Source organism: Bufo bufo, chromosome 7 (genome assembly GCF_905171765.1).
Source record: "Bufo bufo chromosome 7, aBufBuf1.1, whole genome shotgun sequence".
Lineage (NCBI taxonomy): Eukaryota > Metazoa > Chordata > Amphibia > Anura > Bufonidae > Bufo > Bufo bufo.
The window spans coordinates 136524598-136547387 of record NC_053395.1 but is presented as its reverse complement, the minus strand read 5'-3'; the positions used below and the strand labels follow the sequence as shown (position 1 = coordinate 136547387).

Genomic DNA, 22790 nt, shown 5'->3' with positions numbered 1-22790 from the left:
TGAGACTTCAATAAATTCAACTACTTGCATCAGCTGGATGTGACTCAGCAGTGGTCATGCGTCTTACAGTGCTCCATTCTCTAGTGATGACCACAGTGTCATCCCTCCTTTCACCTTTTTTTAGGGTGTTTGCCAGACGATTTAGCCCAAATGACTCTGAGCATTTGGTAGGGCACTTATCAGCATATCTGTAGATACAGTTGTGGCCATTCAGAGCATGTTCTTTGCCGAGAAAATGATCTTTATGCAAATTGTTTGCAAGTACTACGTGGGAAGTGCTGATCCAGGCAAGTGCTCTGGGTCTCTCTTGCAAGGCCTGTCCAATGCATCCCTCTTAACCCTAATTGACAGAGGTCACATTTTCCAATATAGCTGATCTCCTCATTAAGATTTTGCAGAAAGCATACTATGCATGCGCTGAGCAAGTGCTTAAAAAGTCTCCATGTATAACATAGCTAAGGACACCCATATTCCCATCAACTTTTCAGAACTGGAATGAGGAAAAGTGTTTGTGCAAATAAACCCCAAAAATGCAAAGCCCTAATTTGAGACTTTTTGAAGCCAAAATTCTGGAGTGCAGAGCATGATAATTGAACCTTCCCCATCTCTGCTGTCTCTTTTGATGCAACAGACTGACATTCATATACGTCTCCAGTCTTCATGGGTATCTTACAGCTGCCTTGATTTACTTGATCACTGACTGACAAATGGGATAAGGAATAAGTTAAGGGAGGGCTTAAAGGGATTGTCTCACTTCAGCAGATGGCATTTATCATGTAGAGAAAGTTAATACGAGGCACTTACTAATGTATTGTTATTATCCATATTGCCTCCTTTGCTGGCTGGATTAATTTTTCCATCACATTGTACACTGCTCGTTTTCATGGTTATGACCACCCTGCAGTCCAGCAGCAGTGGCCGTGCTTGCAAACTGTAGAAAACAGCACTATCCTATGTGCGCTCCCGCGGTCTCAGCCACCAGAGGGGCTGGCACTTATTTTTTATAGCACGACCACCACTAATGGATTCGCAGGGTGGTCGTAACCTTGGAAATGAGCAGTGTATAATGTGATGGAAAAGTGAATCCAACCAGTGAAGGAAGCAATAGGGATAATAACAATACATTAGTAAGTGCCTTGTGTTAACTTTCTCTACATAATAAATACCATTTGCTGAAGTGTGTAAACCTGCACATGTATGGCATGTCTAACATAATTTAGGAGCACGTTTTGGTAGCATCGGTGCTTCTAATAAATACAGTCTCGATTCATCCATATCTCAGCGTGACAGCCTTTGAATTATATGGCTGCAGCCTGCTGTGCTTTACAATGTCAGATCTATATAATAATGGAAGAAGTGCATTACTGTCCTTTGTGTTCAGCCTTCTCACTCGTTGCTTTGGCTGGCATTGAAACATGCTGCAATGGGCAACACACATTTAAATGTATCCGGCAAACTCCTCCCTTGATCAATATACACGTGTTAAGCCTGTTTCAGAGTGTTTGAAGCACAGTCGAAAATCAATATTTACTCCCAAGCTTTCATTACACGTCGGTGCAAAATGAATACTTGTGTCATTGAATTTTCCACTTCCAGTACGGATAGAAGCCAGAGTAGAAAAGATGTACAAGTCAATTAGCAATCAGTGGTGAGAGATTCGGAAGACAGCCGAGCTGGTGGTCGCCGAGCTTCAGGTTTTTTCACAGCCATGTTGGAAGCTGCCTTATTTTAAGTGCTATCGAATAGTCTTGTGAGCAATGTGAAGCTGGTAAAAAAAAAAAGCCATTTCTGTAGGCTTTGTTTTCCATCATTCAATTGCATTCTGCAATCAAAGGAAAATGTATTCTACCTCGCAATATATTTCTACTGTTCAGTATAGTTAAACAACAGGTTATTGTCTGCCTCCCCTTCCCACAGCTCTTTATTAGGAAAGAAAGCTACGTTACTTTACATAATTGTCATGTATTGTTCTTTCAGCGATACGGCAGCACGTGCCCATTGTTAGTTCAGATGAGCTGTGGATCACAGTGATGAAATAACTATGGAGCAAAAGCGGCTGAATGACAAACTGCATGTATTCTATGTCACCAACAAACATGGCTTAATCACCGTGTAGTCAGAATCCGAATGGTTGCTCGTGAAGCCTGTGTTTTTTGTTGTGCTGTATGATTATATAATACAGGGTACGACAACAAATTAAGAATGCCTTGGAGAGCTTGTACATTGCTCGTCCATAGTGATGTGTATACATGCTACTTAACCAGGTCCAGGGGTGTCTCATCTCAGACAATGGAGGTATATCGCTAGGCCAGTGATGGCGAACCTTTTAAAGACCGAGTGCCCAAACTGAAACCCAAAGCCCACTTATTTAACAGCAATTTAACCTGGATAGCAATATAGTATATTTTCCATGTATCATTTAGCTATAATAGCCTGCCTACATTCAATGCACTGCCTGTGCCATTCATAGTACGCACTGCGCTGATGAAGGACAGGAAAAATCAAAGGCATATTAGCACACCAAAGACTTTTTCAAGGGTGCGGGTGCCCACAGAGAGGGCTCCGAGTGCCGCCTCTGGCACCCGTGCCATAGGTTCGCCAACACTGCGCTAGGCTATGCCCCATTGTCTGCTGGGACCACGCAATGCACATGCAGTTTCAGCAACTTGTTTACTAGTTACGGTTTTATAGCCAGTCTTTTCAGGACAATGCATGTAATGATTTTTTACTTTCCGTGTGTTTTTTACAACCTTTTTGCCTTTCCACCAATTATTAACTCTGTAGCTAGGTGTCATGACTCCTCTGCTCTTCCTCCTGTCATCATATTACTTACAAACTTATCTCTTGCTTCCAGTTGATCTTTTTTGTTTATTCAGATCCATCCTGCAGGCCGACATGAACCTACAGAATGATCTGCTTGCTGAGCAGGTTGTGTCTACATGTGAGCATCTGTTTATTGCCAGACTCTGCAGTTCAGGAAGAAAGATAGTCATGTGCCTGCCTCCCCCTCGTATTACTAAGGATGCTTTGTGAAAAGGTGTTTCATAAAAAAGTTGCCCTGTAGCATTTCACTGCTCGGAGAGTTCCTTTGAAGTTTTTCTGACTTCTTTCCTGCTCTGTTGCGACACATTATTTCTGTTCTCCTAATGAAACCGCACAACACTCTGTATGTGGCAGTGTCAATACTTGCAGTTTAATTACATCTATGATCTATGGAAGATTATAGGGTGTTCCCAGTGGCATCTGACTCCAAGCATAACAAACATGTAGGATCTTCAGCTGCTGCTGCGCGCTTACAATTATGTATTCTTCTAAATGTACTACATTAAATCCCCTTTTTTTTTTTTTTTTGGGGGGGATCTTTTTCTTGTTCATAAAGATATGCTGATTTGCTAAACTTGTTTGCAACTAGTGCAGCACATTGATGGCTAAAAATGAACAGGTCCAAAGTACCATGTCCCACATGTGAATTTACATTGATTGTCTTTTTCTTTCTTTCCACATGCTCAAGAAGTAAGGAATACATGTAGTAAATACTCGACTCAGAACAAAAAGACAGAGCAGATCACTCATTTTTTTACTTTTTTTTTAAACAAGAAACTCCCAGCTGACAAATAAAATCATTATTCTCATTGCCCCGTAACCCAGCCAAATTGTATCAGCATTTTATTTTCCTCCTGCCACTTCTAACCTTCCTAAAGAGAATAATTCAGCTTCCGCCGGCCATCTTTGTTGCGGAAATCACCATCTGCAGGAATAGCTCTTGTGCTGCATGTCCTGTGAGGCCTTGTTCAGTCGGCACATGGCTTGCTTTGGCCAGACAAGATCTATCAGAAGTAATAATAAGATAAGATAATAAATTATAATAAAGTAATTTCAAACTATGACTCCCATAAAGCCCTAACGTCGACCCTAACGAACACCTTTGGGATAAATTGGAATGGAGATTCAGTACCAGGCCCCCTTGTCCATCATCAATGTCTAAACTCACAAATGCTCTTCTGATGAATGGGCATAAAATCCCACAGACACGCTCCAAAATCTTGTAGAAATCCTTCACAGAAGAAGAGTGAAAGCTGTTTTAGCTGCAAATGGAAAGCCAACACCTTATTTATGCCTATGGCATAAAAGCACCTGTCCATATAGTGTAAGTCACTTGCATTGTCAGTATTGAACATTACATCTATAATTTTGGGGTAATCAGAAGATTTGCAGTGCTATACTGAAATACGTCTATGACTTTCTATTATCTTGCTTTGTTAATGAATCCTATGATAACTGGTTGTTTAATATCCATTTATCATAGTCCACACTTTAAAGGGGTTTTCAGATTTATTTATTTTTTATATCATGTCCCTCCCCCCTTGTTGAGACTAACAACTTTTCCATTGATACTTATTTAAAATCGCCTACGAGGCCAGAGCTGTGCTCTCCCTGGGCAAATGATATGCTCCTTAATCACGTGCTATAGATTGTGCACATGATCCTAGCCTGGCCTCATCCAGGGGTGGATTGGCCATAGACCTTACAGGGAAATTTCCCGGTGGGCCCATGCCCATCCAAGCCCCTATATCGGCCACTGACTGGTTACATAATAAGCTATCAGTGGTAATTAACTCAGGTACTCAAGTACCCAACCAGCGATATACCCTCCTGAATTCAACTATGTCCTGCATCTCACCTCCTAAGCGCCCTGCTCCATATCTTAATCAGAGACAACTGATGGCCACAAGAGAAAATGGCCACTACTGATGGCCAACCCAGAGGGACAACTTTTGCTGCAATATATTGTGCAGCACTGTGGTATGTGGTGTTTTGCGCTATGGGGTTGCTAACCCCTCTACTTTTGTTGCTCCGCCTCCTGTCAATTTAGACCCTCCTATGACATGGGGCCACTTTTAGGTATTTTTTTACAGGGCCACTTTAGGTTCCCAATCCGCTCCTGGCTACATCCCACAATATCAGTTGTGTCAGTCATCACTGACATGTTCATTGTGGGTTGTAACCTGGTTAGGATCATGTGCACAATGTACGGCACATAATTAAGGAAGCAACAGGAGCACATTATTTGACCAGGGATAACAGTGCTAGACAGGTAGGTGACTTTTAGTAAATATTAATGGAGGTTGTTAGTCTCAAGAAGGGGGGGGGTACATGAAATTTTTTTAATAAAAATATCCATTTAATATAATAAATATTTCTTAAATTAAAATAAATAAAATTGCCTTAAAGGTATGGAAGTACAAGTCTCAGCATTCCTGGAAAGTTGCAAACTCAATGACTAATGAGTCACATTGCAAACTCTTATGCCAACAGCTAGGGATGATCTGCTGGACTTTGTATTTCAAGGATGACATCATTGAAGGGGAAAGGTAATACATGTATGGCCTGCACCTGAACTTGGAAATGGTAAGACAGGCCTCACAGCATACCACCTTAAACATTTTGTTGTCCATTTCGTTGTGGACCCATTGACTTCACTGTGTCAGCGGTCCTCTTTTTGTGGGCAAGTGTAGAACATGTTCCATATTACGGTTGTGTTCAAACCACAATTATCTGATAATGCTCTTTTATGACAAGATTTAGTGACTCTTTTAGGCTTTGGCTAAATAAATCTGCAACTTCACAAACTCCTTGTTGAAATGCAGAAATGTGATTTCCTACATATTTTTGGAAAGACAATTTCATAGATTTCATCTGTTCCTTTTCGTTAGGAGGAACATTGGACATCTGTTTTATAGAACGTCAATAAAACATGCTGCCAATGACAGGGTTTTTTCTTGGAATAAAATACAGATTAATGAATGCCTGTGATTTTTTTTATTTTTTTTTATTACAGTGACAGAGATGGAGAAATTATGGTCCTGGGAAGCAATTCCAGTTCCTCGCTCAGAGAACAATAGCTTTTGGCAGAGTCAAATCACTAGGACAAGATGTATTGCATTTTTCAGGAAACAATGGTTTGCAGAAGAAAGTTCAATTGCTTAGTAATTATACTATAGTTTATCCCTAGACAAATGATCTCACTGAAGTTAACCATGCACTACCCCTGTATAGTAGACAGAATACCAGGGAAAATAAATATTTGTACTGATTGTGATATTGATGGGGCAGTGGAACAAAGCACAGTTCTATGAGCTTGCATAATAGTAGATATGAGAAACATGTACCACAATGGAAGTAATAGAGTGAAAGATGCCCATTATAGGTACTGCTAGCATCTGAACATAGTCTGGTCTGGTTCACTAAAAGTGCGTGGTTTAAAAACTGAAATACTGCACACACTGATTTTGGTTGGACCAGACAACTACCTGTGTGGGCATGTCCCAGCTCTATACCGATAGTAGATGTCGGAGGGAAAGAATGGCCCAACGTTGGATTTCAACATGGCCAGTCCTTTGTTCTCATGCACGTCCTTGTTTATGGGGAGGTTTGCAGGAGTAGCTGTCAGCTTTTGCTCTTGGTTGATTAGAATCCAGGATCTTAGTGATGGAGGTGGTACAAACTACTGCCACTACTAGATGGGGCACTTCAGAAATATATCCCGTGGATTGTCAGCCCTGCCTTTAATTACATTAACTGCATTTTGGGTCTTCCCTGATGAATCTGTTGATCAGGGGGGTAATATTTGAATTCAGTTTTGTTGAGTCTGTGTTGGTGTTACTTTGTATGAAAAGATGCTTGCTGTTTGCTGAATTGGAACAATCTGGTTAACAGCTAACCACCCCCACTATCTGCTCACTTCCAAAGTGGAGTTTGTGGTAATAACATTGCAAAAAGTTGCAGATTTTTGTGCAGTTAAGTCCAATAAGTCATACAAGCCTTATTTTGTGACTTATAAAGCCAAAGTTTTGGAGTATGGGCTTGAAATTTTCACAATAATCTTTAAAACAGGACTTCTGGCCACCTGCAAAATGTTCACCTCATGGTAACTTTGTTTGTCTCTCTGTCTGTCTATCTATCCCTCTATCATCTCTGTCTGTCCATCTGCCTGGTAAAGTGTGTGGGTGCATGGTAAGATGCTCAGTGTCTCACCTTACAGGTCCCTTTGAATTGTCTGGAAGTAAGGCAGGTGGAGGTGCATGGATTTTTCCCCAGCAACAACCCATAACCTTCCTGTACATTATATACATATGATCACTCTACAGGAGGGCACAGCACTTTTTCAAACGTGGCATCACACATATTTACATGTGGCAGTATTATTTGTGTGCTGCCAGTCGTCTCATCAATGTCTGCAACATTCGCATCAATTTCACAGATGGCTTACTGCAGTGACTGCTGCTCACATCCCTCAACAGGGACCATATTGCAGACCTGGCCTGTGGTCTTCTCTCATGCACAACTTTCTTCTTTGCATATATGTACTTTTGGGGAGGCTGCTCCCTTGGGCATGGGGCAGCCTCCTGCCTTTCAATGTCCCTGCATCTCAGTGGAGAGGTGCAAGCTCAACACACTGCTTACTGCACTGTACTATAATGGTGGCCAACTGGCACTATTTATGAAGTGATGTGCAACCCACATCAGGAAAGGTGTCCAGCACCTTCTTCCATGTGCTTTTCATCTTCTAAGGAGGGAGTGTAGTCACCATCTTACAGGCCAAAGGCATAACTACCATAGCGGCAGACCATGCGACTGTATTGGGCCCAGGGCTTGAAGGGGCCCAGTCTTAGTTGGGATTAGCTCCTCTTCTACTGGAGGTGAAAAACTTGGTCAGGACTCTACCCTCTATAGCAAGCATGCTCAAACTGCGGCCCTCCAGCTGTTGGAAAACTACAACTCCCAGCATGCCTGAACAGCTACCGCTATCAGCCTACAGCAGGGCATTGTGGGAGTTGTAGTTTTAGAACAGCTGGAGGGCCGCAGGTTGAGCATGCCTGCTCTAAAGCAACACTTTTAGCAAACAAAGCAGTGGAAAAATGGTCCAAGGGTCATGGTGTGAGGGGTGAGCTCGCTTCTGTGCAGTGATGTAGGGGTTCAGAACTGTGATTGTGGCGTGATATATTTGTGGCGCTGGCTCCTGTTTACTATACTGCTGAATGGTTGTGATACTATATGTAGCTACTGTGGATGCGGGATCACCTCTTGTCTTTTATCTGTATAATTTTGGCGCTATTATGTTTTAATGTGCTTTTTAAGTGAAGATGGTATTTTTAACATATTATCTTTGGTCTAGTACTCTTTTTTGGTTTGGTGATATGGTTGGTTGTGTTATGGTGTGACCCAATTACTTCAAATCAGGGCTTGTTTTTTGGTTGAGAAGAAGGAAACATGCCATATCGTCAATGAAATATTTCCCCATGGCATACAGAGACATTTCAGTCCCGCTGTGGGACCTTTTTCAGTCCAGTGTTTTATGGGAAGAACACACATGGGGATGAAATATTGATGTCTCTAAGCATTTTTTGTTCATCCAGTATATTAAAATATTTTATTTAATTTCTTGCTGACAGCGAGGGTTCGTCAATTAGCAATGTGCTTCCCTGATCTGCTCTATGAAAGTGATGGAGAACAGGAAGCCCAATACACACCCATCGATAGTGATTCACAAAGTGTAGGTAAGTGACTTGGAACATTTTTTCTTTTTCTACATCCCAGAGGATCAGTATGCATCCTCCTCAGATCATCCTGTCTGACTTCCATCTGTTGAATATTTTAGCTAATTTCTAAACACACATCCCTAGATCCCAGAACTCCAAAAACCATGAATATAAGCACTACTAAACATAGCCCATATGATAGTGCATATGGCTTACAGCCTTATCACAGTGATTATACAGAGCAGAAAATCCCCATGCAGTGCCACATAAAAAGTGATGTCAAATAGAAAAGCAGAGGGACCGATTTATAAATGTCTTGTAAGTGAGAAGCAAGTGTATTATTAGAGTCCTGTAAACTGCCAGATACAGCCCGTTAGTGCTGACACACACAAGGCATTATAAAGGGAATGTGTCGTCAGTAAATTGACCCCCAGTTTCTTAAATCAAGTTTTTTTGTTAAAATATAGGGGACATTTATTAAGACTGGCGATTTTGACGATGGTCTTTATCCCTCTGCACTGCGCAAGTTATGTAGGGGCGCAGGCTTCTGCATAACTTTGGCGCTTGCGGCCCGCCGGCTGTGCAATTTACATTAATGACGCCAGTTCCCCTTTGCTGGAGTAGTTTAAGGCCATTTTCAAAGCCAAAAACTGGAGTAGGAATTGATGAATAATGAGGGGCCGGCCGGCCGACCCTCTTCCCCCGTCCACGCCAACCCCCCCCATTTTCCCCACCACTTTGCAGATGTGGTGTTGAGCAGAGTAAAGACACAGATTTTGTCGCAAAACGCCTTTTCAAAAAAATCTGCAGCCTAAATTTGCCAAAAAAACTGGCATAATACAGATAATAAATGGCGGCCTAAATTAGCCGTATTTCTGACGCAAATTGCACACAAAGTTCCTTTGTGCCGCAATCTGTGACTTCTCTGTGCTCACAGCAGGTCTAAAAAAGTTGACAGGGAAGGGGTAGGCCCGTCTCATTTACCCATTTTCTATGCCAGTTTTAGGTGTAGAAAATGGTCTAAATGTAAGACAGCTAGGAAAGCTGCCTTACAGTTACAATCGTCAGTAGTGGCTGGCGCCTCTGTGTAGTGGCCGACGCCTCGCATAACTCCGGCGGATCCACCGCTAGGTATAGGGCTTCCTGTTCTTTGAGACCTCATTGACTTCTATGAGATAGTTTTCTAGGTGTGCTCCACGACTTGTGCGGAGGTCAGGAGTAGATCAGGGAGAGTTCACATCACAATTATTTTTTCCATTCTTCTGATCCATCAGAAGAACAGGAAAAAAAATGGACCCTGTTTTTACAGGATTTGTTTATCTTCTTTATGTTTCTGTTCTTCTGATGATTTAGAATAATGGAAAAATAATGGAGATGTGAATGCTCCCTAAGCTGTGATAACACCTATTGTGAATGGTGGATCCTATGTTATCCTTACAGAGGTCATGGTAATCCTGCCTTTAATGATAATACTCTGGCTACTGAAAAGAACAGGAAGTGTCAATATATTATTAGGGACTAGGGGCAGTGTGAAATCTTAATGGATTTTAGATATATATTTTAAATATAGATATGGAAATTAAAACAAAAGTCACCAAAAATTCTAAAAAAAGAAAAAGTTAAATAAAAACATGATTTTAATAGGTCATTTTATGATGAAACATTCCCTTTAAAATGGACATTATAGAGTAAATGCATGGTGATGACCAAAAATATCGCCGTACATGATCATCTGTGAATATATTATACAGGTATTTGTATTTAATACTGCGTTAGGTGCGGATCCGTCTGGTATCTGCACAGACGGATCCGCACCTATAATGCAAACGCTTGTATCCGTTCAGAACGTATCCGTTTGCATTATTCTTTTAAAAAAGTCTAAGACTGACACAATATGGTGCAGTTGAAAACGGTGCACCATATTGTGTCAGTGAAAACGGATCCGTCCCCCATTGACTTACATTGTAAGTCAGGACGGATCCGTTTGGCTCCGCATCGCCAGGCGGAATGGACTTTAAACGGAGCCAAACTGATGCATTCTGAAGGGATCCTTATCCATTCAGAATGCATTGGGGCTGAACTGATCTGTTTTTAAACCGTTTGAGAGATCCCTGAAACGGATTCTCACAAGCCTAAAGGCTACTTTCACACTTGCGGCAGTGTGATTTGGCAAGCAGTTCCATCGTCGGAACAGCCTGCCGGATCCACCGATCTTGGATGTGACTGAAAGCATTTGTGAGACGCATCCGGATGCCGATCCGTCTCACAAATGCATTGCAAGAACGGATCCGTCTCTCCGCTTGTCATGCGGACAGACGGATCCGTCTTGTATCTTTTTTCAAATTTTTTGCGATCTGCGGATCCGGCATTCCGGTATTTTGAATGCCGGATCCAGCACTAATACATTCCTATAGGGAAAAATGCCGGATCCGGCATTCAGGCAAGTCTTCTGTTTTTTTTGGGCCGAAGATAAAACTGTAGCATGCTACGGTTTTATCTTTTGCCTGATCAGTCAAAATGACTGAACTGAAGACATCCTGATGCATCCTGAACGGATCACTCTCCATTCAGAATGCATGGGGATATGCCTGGTCAGTTCTTTTCCGGTATAGAGCCCCTGTGACGGAACTCTATGCTGGAAAAGAAAAAACGCTAGTGTGAAAGTACCCTTAGCTGTAGAAATAAGGCTACTTTCACACTTGCGGCAGGACGGATCCGACAGGCTGTTCACCCTGTCGGATCCGTCCTTCCGCTATTTCACCGTGCCGCCGGACCGCCGCTCCGTCCCCATTGACTATAATGGGGACGGGGGCGGAGCTCTGGCGCAGCACGGCAGTGCACGGCGAAAGGCCCCTGGACTAAAGTCAGGCATGTCCGACTTTTTAGTCCGGCGGCCTCTCACCGCAAAACTGCCGTACTGCGCCGGAGCTCCGCCCCGTCCCTAGTATAGTCAATGGGGACGGAAGTGGCAGTCGGCGGCACGGTGAAATAGCGGAAGGACGGATCCAACAGGGTGAACAGCCTGTCGGATCCGTCCTGCCGCAAGTGTGAAAGTACCCTAAAAAATGAAAATAAAATTATTCTAAAATAAACAAAATAGATGGACAGTTTGGACTTTTGAAGCACAATTTTCTTGTGTACTATTTAGGTCTCCCATTGTATTTTGCTTTCCATTTGGCAGGTGCTAAGACATTGATAGATAAAAGCTGCATGTCCTCTACCCCTCTTCTTTGTGTCAGACCATAGTCTCCTAGCAATAAGAGAAAGGTAAAGTTTAGATGACTGTAATTATGAGAAGGGAGGAAAAAAAGTCATTCTTCTAGAAAGGACATCTGCACATACAAAAGAAGTCTCTGCTGTGAAACTGGCCCAAACTGTGCCTCTTGTCTGTATCCCTTTCCGTCTGTGTTAACTGACATTGAGCCACCGAAGATCACTTTTTTAATCATTCTCATATGATTGAAAGATTAAACAGATTCTTGACCCGACAAGAACCTTGACAACAAAAGGATTCTTCTTAGTGGAATGTTTTTGTAAGATGAATTCCGAGGATTGCTTCAAGCATCCTGTGCAGACATCATACACAAAGTCTATTGTGTGTGCGGTCTGGTAGAGTGCTTATGTCTCTCTACGGCCGGTCGAGGTGCACTTGCCATTTGTTGAAAAAGAAATAAACACAGAAAGGTGTATTGTTCATGATCGAACAGCAAATTAATAGTTACTCTGCACGAGCGCGGCAGAGGGGGGTTAAAGCATTGGGCATATTCCATTGGGTTAGCCATAGATCACATACTATTGAAGTGTTGAGGGCTTTCATTAATCTGAACATGGTCAGATGGGAGAAGTCACAGTTACGGCGGCTAAGTGCCAGAATAATGCACTACATCATTGTGGCCTCTATGTTATTACGGTCAGCCTCCTGGTCTCCATTTCCTCACTTGACTCTCTCCCACTGAATATGTATTAGATCTGAATTTGTAGGAACATGTTCAGCTGTGATTACTGCTGCCTTCTATCTCCTTTTTTATTTAGTGTAGCTGGAAAAACAACATATTCAATGACTATGTATACCAAGGCATTAGCCAATATCTCCTGCCCATGTGCAGTGGCAGATTTGGCATTTCTGCAATGTTGTGTGTGGGGGCTCTAATCAAGGACATTATAATTTTTTATAATATTTACCCAGCTTGTACAATCTATCTTCTTACTGCAGTCAGAGTAGAAGCATGATAGCCATAGTATATGATAACAGAAGAATACTAATGGAAGAAAGTGCAGCAAATAACAGGATCACAACGTTTGGAGAAACTATCATGAAGTCAGTTGCAGTTTTTTTCTAGTTTTTGACCCAGTCATGCCTAGGTTTTTTATATGCATCTCACCACATATCAAGATCACCACACAAATGGCCAATGTAATTAACTATATACTATGATAACAGGCCATATAATAAATCACATACAGCATGGACATGGGTCAAGTCCTGGAGAACTCTGAAGCATCAAACAGACTGAAGATCCTCTCATTTCATGAGGTGTGTTACAACGGTGGCTTATTACGGCCTGCTCTGCTCACATGCTCCATTACTCCGGGCTCCAGCTCCAGCGGCGCGGTCCCACTGAACACTTTACCCTCCTTCCCAGCTGCCAATGTAGCTTTGTCCCTCCATGCAGGCTCCATCTAGCTAGCTAGGCCTCTGTCTCTGCCTGTAGGGCACGGAGATGCACTTCCTTTGGCTCTTAAAGGGCCAGCGATTACACACTTATCATCAACAGCTAATGGTTGGCCCCTTTGGGGTACTTAAGACACCATTGTATTGGCTATAGGTTTTAGTCTGCTAGTGTCCTGCAAAGGTGTGCTGTTATCTGTTATTGTCTTGACCCCTGTTGATCAGAAGTCACTTGAACAGAGACTGCTCCATGAGGTAGCAGCCTGGTGTTTTTTCTGTAGTGAAGTCCATATCCCTGTACAGGGGTTAAAGAGAAAATACCAGGAATATCACATAGACAATGTCCTTGGGCATAGCCCCAAGCCAAATCTGTTTGTGACACAGCAGATCCGCATCCACTTTGTTACAAGGACAGGCACAAAGTGACTGCAGTTTGGACTGGTTAGTGTGCCGAGGTAACATCTATGTCAGGAGAAGAGGGGAGAGTAATGGCTCAGACTCCTAGGGCTCCATATGAGTACTGCATGATGGGTTATAATGACAGGTTGGCAATGTGTGGCATTGAAAGGAACTCTATGCCAAGGACGATACAGAGTCACGCCGATCACCCAGCACTGGATGGAAACCTGCAAGGATAATGAGTGGCATTGTTCTATAATGTTATTTTACAAGGCACAGGAGAATAAACTGGATATAGAGAAGAGAAATTATCAGAGTAGGTTTGCAGACTGCAGACAGAGAGGATGCCTCCGACACTACCTGCTATCATCATGAAATCCGTTACACCCACCTGCTCACTCAGTTCTCATGAGTCACTGTTAGCGGGCAGGCACAAGACACAATGCAGTGATGCCATGGTGCCACCTGTGTCGAGCTGCTGATGCTTTGTACTCCCATGTGCCTGTGAACTATTACAGAGAATCGTGAGACACTGCTCCGCCATAGTTTTCAACTGTATCTGCATGCCACTGTCTGGGGGCCCTGAGGTCACCATCTTAATTTATGCAAAAATTGCCTTGATCATTGTGCCCATAGGCGGTGTGTGCTTATTTTTTAGGTCTAAGGCTTCCATTCAACTGCTTGCAGCTTCTACTGTACCTTGGTGTGCCTCCAATTTCATACTAAAAGATACTGCATGTATGGAGCATTGTTTTTACAAGATAATATCGCCATATGTATGGGGCTTAGCTTAATTCACATGGAGGCCATATGAATAGGACCTAATATATCCCATTCAGTGATCAAAATACAGAAGAGTTCTGGCACAAAAAACTGCTGTCACATATCACAGATATCCTCCCTCCTGGATGTATGTGGCCCCATGACAGAGTGGCATAGCCTTGCTCAGCTGTTTCCATATTCTTGACCACCCCTGGTCACTGCAGTCAGGAGGGATGGGGTCAGGGCCCTATTTTAAAGGCAGATGTGGGCTGTCAAGATTTCACCGACTTTTATCAGACATTTAGGGCATGTGGATATATCCCAAAATAAAAAGAAGCAACCATTTTTATCCCAAGAAATAGAAAAACATGAAGTTGGGCTCTATCATAAGAAAACGGAAAAAAATGTGTGATAATTGATATATGTCACATTAAAGAGCCTCTGTCAGCATGATCAACCTAGTAGGGCTGATCATGCAGGTTAAAACGATATATTTCTGTATTTTATAGCTTGCAGCATTGTTATTTGGAGTTTTATCAAGGGGCAGGCTGTATCGCTTCGAGCACTGCTACAGTTTCAGAATGCTCAGGTGCCGACCACATCATTCCACCCAAAAGCGCTCCTCCTCTGTTTGTGAAGCTGTAATCACCTCCACTAATGGGTGGAATGATGTGATTGGTCTCTGTGCAGTCTGAATCTGTGCTGCTTGGCAAATGGAGGCCACAGGAGCAGAGTCTGTGGACAAACAGGGAGTAGCTGTGGTGCTCGAAGCATTATAGCCCGCCCCTTGGTGCTTCAAATGCCTCATTTGCCATACTAATTAAAGTATAAATGACTCAACAACACTGCAAGCTATAAAATATATAGTTTTATTCAGCATGATCAAGCCTACCAGGCAACATGCCTGGTTTAATAGAGTTAATCATGCTGACAGAGGCTCCTTAAAGGGGTTGTCCGTGTTCAGATCTGAACCCGGACATGCCCTTATTTTCACCCAGGCAGCCCCCCTGATGTTGGCATCGGAGCATGTGATGCTTCGATGCGCTCCCTTGCGTTCAGAGCAAGGGCTTTTTTTATTTATAATAATACACTGCTGGGAAGAAGCTTCCACCCAGCAGTGTGTTCGGTGACGTTGCCGGCTCTAATGGGCCGGCTTTAGCGCTGCCCTAGCTTTAGGTCCTTTATTTATATTGGTATTATTATTAGTACATGTATAATATCTCAAACTATGACTGCACTGTCTTTCCTCATTGATTAACCAATAAACAAGTGTCAAGCTCTATTTGCCCACTGACGTTGTGTGATCATAAAATCAATGTGCTCCGGATTAATGTAGCAGCAATGTACATCTTTAGTTGCATTAATTGATATCTGTAATATAATAGGTTTTACCTGAACATTTCTTCATTGCTGAACCCTTGTTTCACCGAAATAATTAATATACCCAATAGACAGAAACACACATATACACACAAAAGTTTTTTTATTAAATAGTCACATAAAAGACAACCAAATAGACAATAATGAATATAGTTGGTACATAGCAGTAATGCAGTGGCGCTACAAATCAGCGCCACACCAAGATTACACCGGATCGTTGTACCCCCTTAATGCACCCCTCCTAATGGCCTGACAGTGCTATACAGAGATGAAATATCTCACCCACAGGCCAAAGGAAAAGGTGCATTGAAATGGTCATGCAGGTGATACCATTCCAGCCAAATTGTAATGGTTAATGGACATAATATGTAAACATAGTATCGAAAACATCAGGCACACTTATGTGCCAAATCCGTCTGGAACCCAAATAACCACAACAGGCATGTAAAACACCAATCTAAGGCTACTTTCACACTAGCGTTCGGGGCTCCGCTTGTGAGCTCCGTTTGAAGGGGCTCACAAGCGGCCCCCGAACGCATCCGTCCAGCCCTAATGCATTCTGAGTGGATGCGGATCCGCTCAGAATGCATCAGTCTGGCGGCGTTCAGCCTCCGCTCCACTCAGCAGGCGAGCACCCTGAACGCTGCTTGCAGCGTTCAGGTGTCCGCCTGGCCGTGCGGAGGCAAGCGGATCCGTCCAGACTTACAATGTAAGTCAATGGGGACGGATCCGTTTGAAGATGACACTATATGGCTCAATCTTCAAACGGATCCGTCCCCCATTGACTTTCAATGTAAAGTCTGGACGGATCCGTTCAGGCTACTTTCACACTTAGAAATTTTTCTAAGTTATAATGCAGACGGATCCGTTCTGAACGGATGCAAACGTCTGCATTATAGGAGCAGATCCGTCTGATGAAACATCAGACGGACCCGCTCTGAACGCTAGTGTGAAAGTAGCCTAAGAGTATAATGGGGAACAAACCTTGGAGCCTTGGTGAGCGCGCCCCGACGCGCGTTTCGCTCAGCTTTTTCAAATAATTGCCAAATGCAGGATGTCAGCGCAGCCTTTTTTGCCATATTTTTATAAGCAAGTCTTTTAGTCGGAGCAATCATTTATAGTAAATGGCTTAACTCCACACTTTCGTAAAGTATAGAGACACACCCTACTGAACATACTTTGAAAATGTAGAAAGCCTCACCCCTTAGGTCTTTTGAGAACTCCTCAAAATGACTGGACCACCCACAAAATTGCTCAACAAAACGGTGACTGTTGCTATTGACTGTGGGAATAGTAAACCTTATTGTCACTTTATTCTTTCATTTCTAGGTAGAATAACAGAGGAATGGCACTAAGCTGAGTGTTACAAATAGATGGGTAGTTATTTCATTGGGAAGATTTACCATGAAAATGCCAGGAGAGCTTATAGAGGTCACACAATACATTATTTTTTACTTGTTTTTCCTTTAGAATACATTTTTCCTGCCTTGGGTGGACCTTCCAGCTGACACCTATGTAAGGAAAGGTGATTGACGAGGCTGCCAGAGGAGGAAGTATGTGGTTTAGCTACAGCCCACTGGATGTTGAAAATCCTTATTCTAAGCATGGTGCATGTGTCTCCACAGTAGTAGGCAGGAGCTCGGTTGAATGCATTTTTCCCTGATTTTATGTTTTTACTATACCAGGAGGTCTGCTATATAATTATCATATAATTTTTTAACCAAAATATCAGATGGGCGATGACCCAGAGTGAAGCCTGCAACAATTGATTCTTTACTTAGCAACTATCAGAATTGAAGTTTGCCAAGATTTGATTACTTATCCTCGGTCCCCTGATGAACCAGTTTTTACGGATACTGGGGAAACTCGTCGGGACAAGCTGCTAAGAAGGGACGAACATCTTTAATCTCTACAGGCAGGGTAAAAGTAGGCGACAGTGAGGGCTTAGCCACCGAGAGGTGGGGTCGCCGCTTTCGGGGCAGGTGTTCCACCTGTAGGCAGGGTTACATTGAGGGACGCATTAGGGATTGGTTTCCCCTCCCCTCCCCGGCCCAGACTTCACCTCTCGTTCACCGTCTGGCCAGGTCCACAGCCATCAAACTGTAAGTTGCCACAATATTTTTTATATCGGATTGTACCAACCTGGATACGTTGAAGGAAGGCCTTGTCTAATTATCTGACTTAGCTTAAGGTTATATATAGATGTGGTAATATTTTAACTAATGATAGTAAAAGTTATTTTTTATATGAAAAGTAATTTTTTCTCTGTGATGCATCCTATTTGGCAGGTTAATGCTTTATTTATTCACCAATTAAATAGAAAAAATTATTTCAGTGGTCCTTCAGCTCTGGGCATATCAAAAGATAACAAATTGCATGTACATAAATGCACACATGGTCTGTGGAGTTGGCCCATTGGACAATACTATGAATTATGCTTGGTGGCAATCATTCAGCTTTATGTGCTATGACAGAGAACAGCTGCCTGGCAATGAGTACAATGAATTGGGTGGGCTGGCACTGAAAGAAACCCTTGCGTTTGTGCTCGCTTCAGAATGTGAAAGTCACAATGTAGAGTAGGCATAGTACACAAGGCTCTACTAATCAACATGCAGAATTAAAGGGATTGTCCCGACTTGTCACCCTCTACCCCAATAAGCCAAAGCAGAGCCACTGACAAGCAGGAGCTCCCAATGTGGTAGACAAGAGCCATTCATGTATTACATGGATTGGATGGCATCAGGGATTAAACAGTTGTGCTGCACAATATTACATATTGATGAAATATTAATTCCACCATGAGGGAGGATTCACACTTAGGTTTATAGCTTTTTTTTGTTTGTTTTGCTGTGTTTGGTGTGTGTTTTTTGCAGAAAAAATGCCAGCCTTAGATGTTAGCTGAAAGTCTTGGGAAATATGAAATGCAGGATACACAAGCATTTTTTAGCTACTGGCATTTTTTATTTTTATTTAGTGATGTTTGTTGTGCCTTTTTTAATGCAGCATGTTGATTTGAAGCAATGGTCTATATTGCAGGGAGAAACACATATATATACAGTACAGGCCAAAAGTTTGGACACACCTTCTCATTCAAAGAGTTTTCTTTATTTTCATGACTATGAAAATTGTAGATTCACAATGAAGGCATCAAAACTATGAATTAACACATGTGGAATTATATACATAACAAACAAGTGTGAAACAACTGAAAATATGTCATATTCTAGGTTCTTCAATGTAGCCACCTTTTGCTTTGATTACTGTTTTGCACACTCTTGGCACTCTCTTGATGAGCTTCAAGAGGTAGTCCCCTGAAATGGTTTTCACTTCACAGGTGTGCCCTGTCAGGTTTAATAAGTGGGATTTCTTGCCTTATAAATGGGGTTGGGACCATCAGTTGTGTTGAGGAGAAGTCAGGTGGATACACAGCTGATAGTCCTACTGAATAGACTGTTAGAATTTGTATTATGGCAAGAAAAAAGCAGCTAAGTAAAGAAAAACGAGTTGGCCATCATTACTTTAAGAAATGAAGGTCAGTCAGTCAGCCGAAAAATTGGGGAAAACTTTGAAAGTAAGGGCTATTTGACCATGAAGGAGAGTGATGGGGTGCTGCGCCAGATGACCTGGCCTCCACAGTCACCGGACCTGAACCCAATCGAGATGGTTTGGGGTGAGCTGGACCGCAGAGTGAAGGCAAAAGGGCCAACAAGTTCTAAGCATCTCTGGGAACTCCTTCAAGACTGTTGGAAGACCATTTCAGGGGACTACCTCTTGAAGCTCATCAAGAGAATGCCAAGAGTGTGCAAAGCAGTAATCAAAGCAAAAGGTGGCTACTTTGAAGAACGTAGAATATGACATATTTTCAGTTGTTTCACACTTGTTTGTTATGTATATAATTTCACATGTGTTAATTCATAGTTTTGATGCCTTCATAGTCATGAAAATAAAGAAAACTCTTTGAATGAGAAGGTGTGTCCAAACTTTTGGTCTGTACTGTATATGAATGACGAATTGCAGATGATTACAGATCAGCAGTGATCACTCTCCATCCACTTTGTTGAGGTTGTTACGTTTTTGGGGAACATATCAGTGTGTTCTATCACATAAATTTACTACTGGAGTATAAAACGTGAAAACTATACAATTACATCTCCAGAAACTTAACTTTGGCTTTGTTTATCATAAGCTAATTTTATGAAATAAGAGAGTATATTTCTTTGGAAGATAGCATTATTGTAAGAAGCATGGTGGAAGCTCGTCTAGCATAAGTTTAACACTATTGAGTGTCTTGTTCAGCAGGTGGAGTATACATGAGTGGTGAATCTCCCTTATTGACTGCTATGAAATGTCCATGCTGTTTCCTGAAATAGTTTATGGATTTTCTTGTGGAAGGATCTAAGTAATTGACTGTTTTTATCTTTTTTTGATCTGCAGTATTAATGCAAAACACCAAGAAATAAGGGAAAAGCAGGCCAAAGTGTTATGGAACTTTGGCGGATCCCATGATATTGAGGATGACGACATGGACCCTAATTATGCTAGAGTGAACCACTTTAAAGAGCCCCCGCCTCCGCAGCACAATTCCCACAGGCCCTATTCGCCTGCAATGCCTGGGACTTACAGTTCCCCTAGAGAGACACTGTTTTCTGCTTCGAGAGGGATCAAGTTCAAGACCTTTACGCTAAAGTAAACAAGAGGCAGCAGGCACCGGATGCAGCTGACAGGTAATAACCGCTACCAAACAAACCTTATCACTCCTTGCGCCTCAATGGCACAATGCTCATTAATGGAAGTTGTACAAAAAATTGCATCTGATTACACTTTACCTTTTTTCCCTGCTGTGTGGCATCATGCAGTTTCAATTAGTCTGGGGAAAGATAGCGGAACTGTGGCATTTGTATGCTGGATCTAAGCTTTGCCTCATAAGACTGATTACCCTTCTAAGGCTTTTCTTTAAGGAGCCGGCAGGGAAACAGCAGCATTTAATCCATTTGGCCAGTTAAGGATGGGTTAATCATTTTAAAAATACCAAGTAATCATTGTTGTAAAAGGAACGACTTCCTGGTGTGCCACATCCACAAAACTTTCTGCCTGCCCTTCCCTGCATTAAGCATTCTGTCCTGCCATGTATTGATTCTAGACCAACTAATCAGAGAAGTCTCCTGGTTATAAATGCCGTACTTTACCCTTCACTATTCTCATTTTCTGCTGTATTCCTGAACAGTAAAGCAAACAGTTACTCAATGCATAAAGTTACTCATTGCATATTTTCTTTATCTGGTAAAGTTTTAAGAGCTTTGAGATAAAGAAAAGTCCAGACAAGCACATTGTGGAGCAGCAGTCGCCCATGTTCACTGCTGCGGGATTGATTAGCCGCCTCTGAGCATTACCCTACTAAGTGCACTGTCGTTCATGGATATGTAGAAATAGCCGACAAAAGGCTTAATTGTAGAGCACGATAAAAACGACCACAACGGGGAAAAAAGCTGCAACCTTGCTACCTGCTGCTGGAAAATCTCGCTGTCTTCATTCTCTTTTAATTTTTCCGTCTGATGCCTGCTTGTTCCAAATTTGTACATAAATATCTAGATTAAAACATTGTAGTATTCAGCAGCTCTGATTAAAGGGACGCCACTTAGCAGAGCAGTAATGAGCGCTGCGCACACTATTTTCAGCTCCAGTAATGTTCTTTTGGGTTAATTATGAATCCATTAATAATATGCTATCAATTTAAGAGATTTTAATATAATTATCCATTTTATATGGTGCTCTCACTAACCTCTCTCATCCTGTGCCCTAATCACAATGAATGTTTGTGAATGAGATGTAATAATATCATTGGGATAATTGTGTACAAATTAATAAGAGGATGTTCATCTGTTGTTTTGTCTCTTTTGGGATTACTTTTTTTCTTTTTTTATGATTGTCGCCTGTCTCAACTTTTATTCGGGGCCTGTGGAATAGTTCCAATTTTAATTGATCTTTCTGTTGAAGTTCCTTAAGTATTAATGCTGGTGAAATGTACGTTTTAATTTATACATGTCGATTAGAATTTGTATCAGGAATAAAGAATAGCCAACCTGAAGTAGAACCACGTATTTAGTAAAAAGTATAGGCAGATTTTTGTACTGGTGATTGTTTTTAGCATGCCTTAGTTTAGAGAACGTTCACATCTGCGGTATTTCGGATACCTGCTGTTCCACCAGAGTACAGCCTGCCGGAGTTTATTGCATCTGGCATAGCCTGATAGGCCTGTGCACCACCAGGCGCCATAGACATTAATGGGATCCATCAGGGGTCCGGCTGCTTTCCAGCAAAATGCCAGCTTTCAATCAGACAAAAACCATTGCATGCAATGGTTTTTGTCCAACTGTAAGCCGGCACTCATGTCCAAAAGCATCTGGATCACCGCCAGATCCAATTATAGCCTATGGGGCCCGGTGGTGGGAAGCATGATAGATAGGATAGACTTGAGAGACATAGATGATAGAGAGATATGAGAAAGGTTGTTAGGTAGGTAAAAGAGATATGAAATAGATATTAAAAAGATATGAGATATTGAGTAAAATAGATATGAAATAGATATGAGATCGATCCGGTAAGGTTCAGACCTCTGCTGTATTCTTAATGAACTTCAACCACTCTATATGTGCTGTAATCTTTAGTATGTGTTTGCCATCTATATTTGGGGTGACACAAGGGTGACAATTGTTGGTTGGATCACTGTTACACAAATATGTCCTACTAGCGTCTAATGTGTTTCCTACAAAGGTTCTTTTTGTCAGTGGTTCTTAATCCTGTGTGAAATGTGACTTAAAATTGACCTTAATTTGCCAAACTTTCCGGATAAGCTGACACGAAATGTTTGAGCTGCTGAGTTGCTTCTTGGAATCAGTATGTGATTAGCTAATGCCTCTAAGTGGCTGATTGGATCATTGCTGTCAATGCTGTGATTGATCACATTGAAAATGACTGTCTCCACGGACAAATCTTTCTTGTTTGTTGCTTTAGAAATTGAATATTCAGTGGTTTATTTCCAT

General features: G+C 42.0%; 1 protein-coding gene across 1 annotated transcript in view; it reads left to right on the top strand.

Moving 5' to 3' along the window:
* The window catches only part of PARD3B (par-3 family cell polarity regulator beta), a 1801259-nt gene that overhangs the window by 1133228 nt on the left and 645241 nt on the right, over window positions 1–22790 (top strand). The window contains 2 exon segments of the mRNA XM_040441847.1: window positions 20185–20384; window positions 20387–20474. Of these exon segments, the coding sequence (XP_040297781.1) occupies window positions 20185–20384; window positions 20387–20474 (288 nt within the window).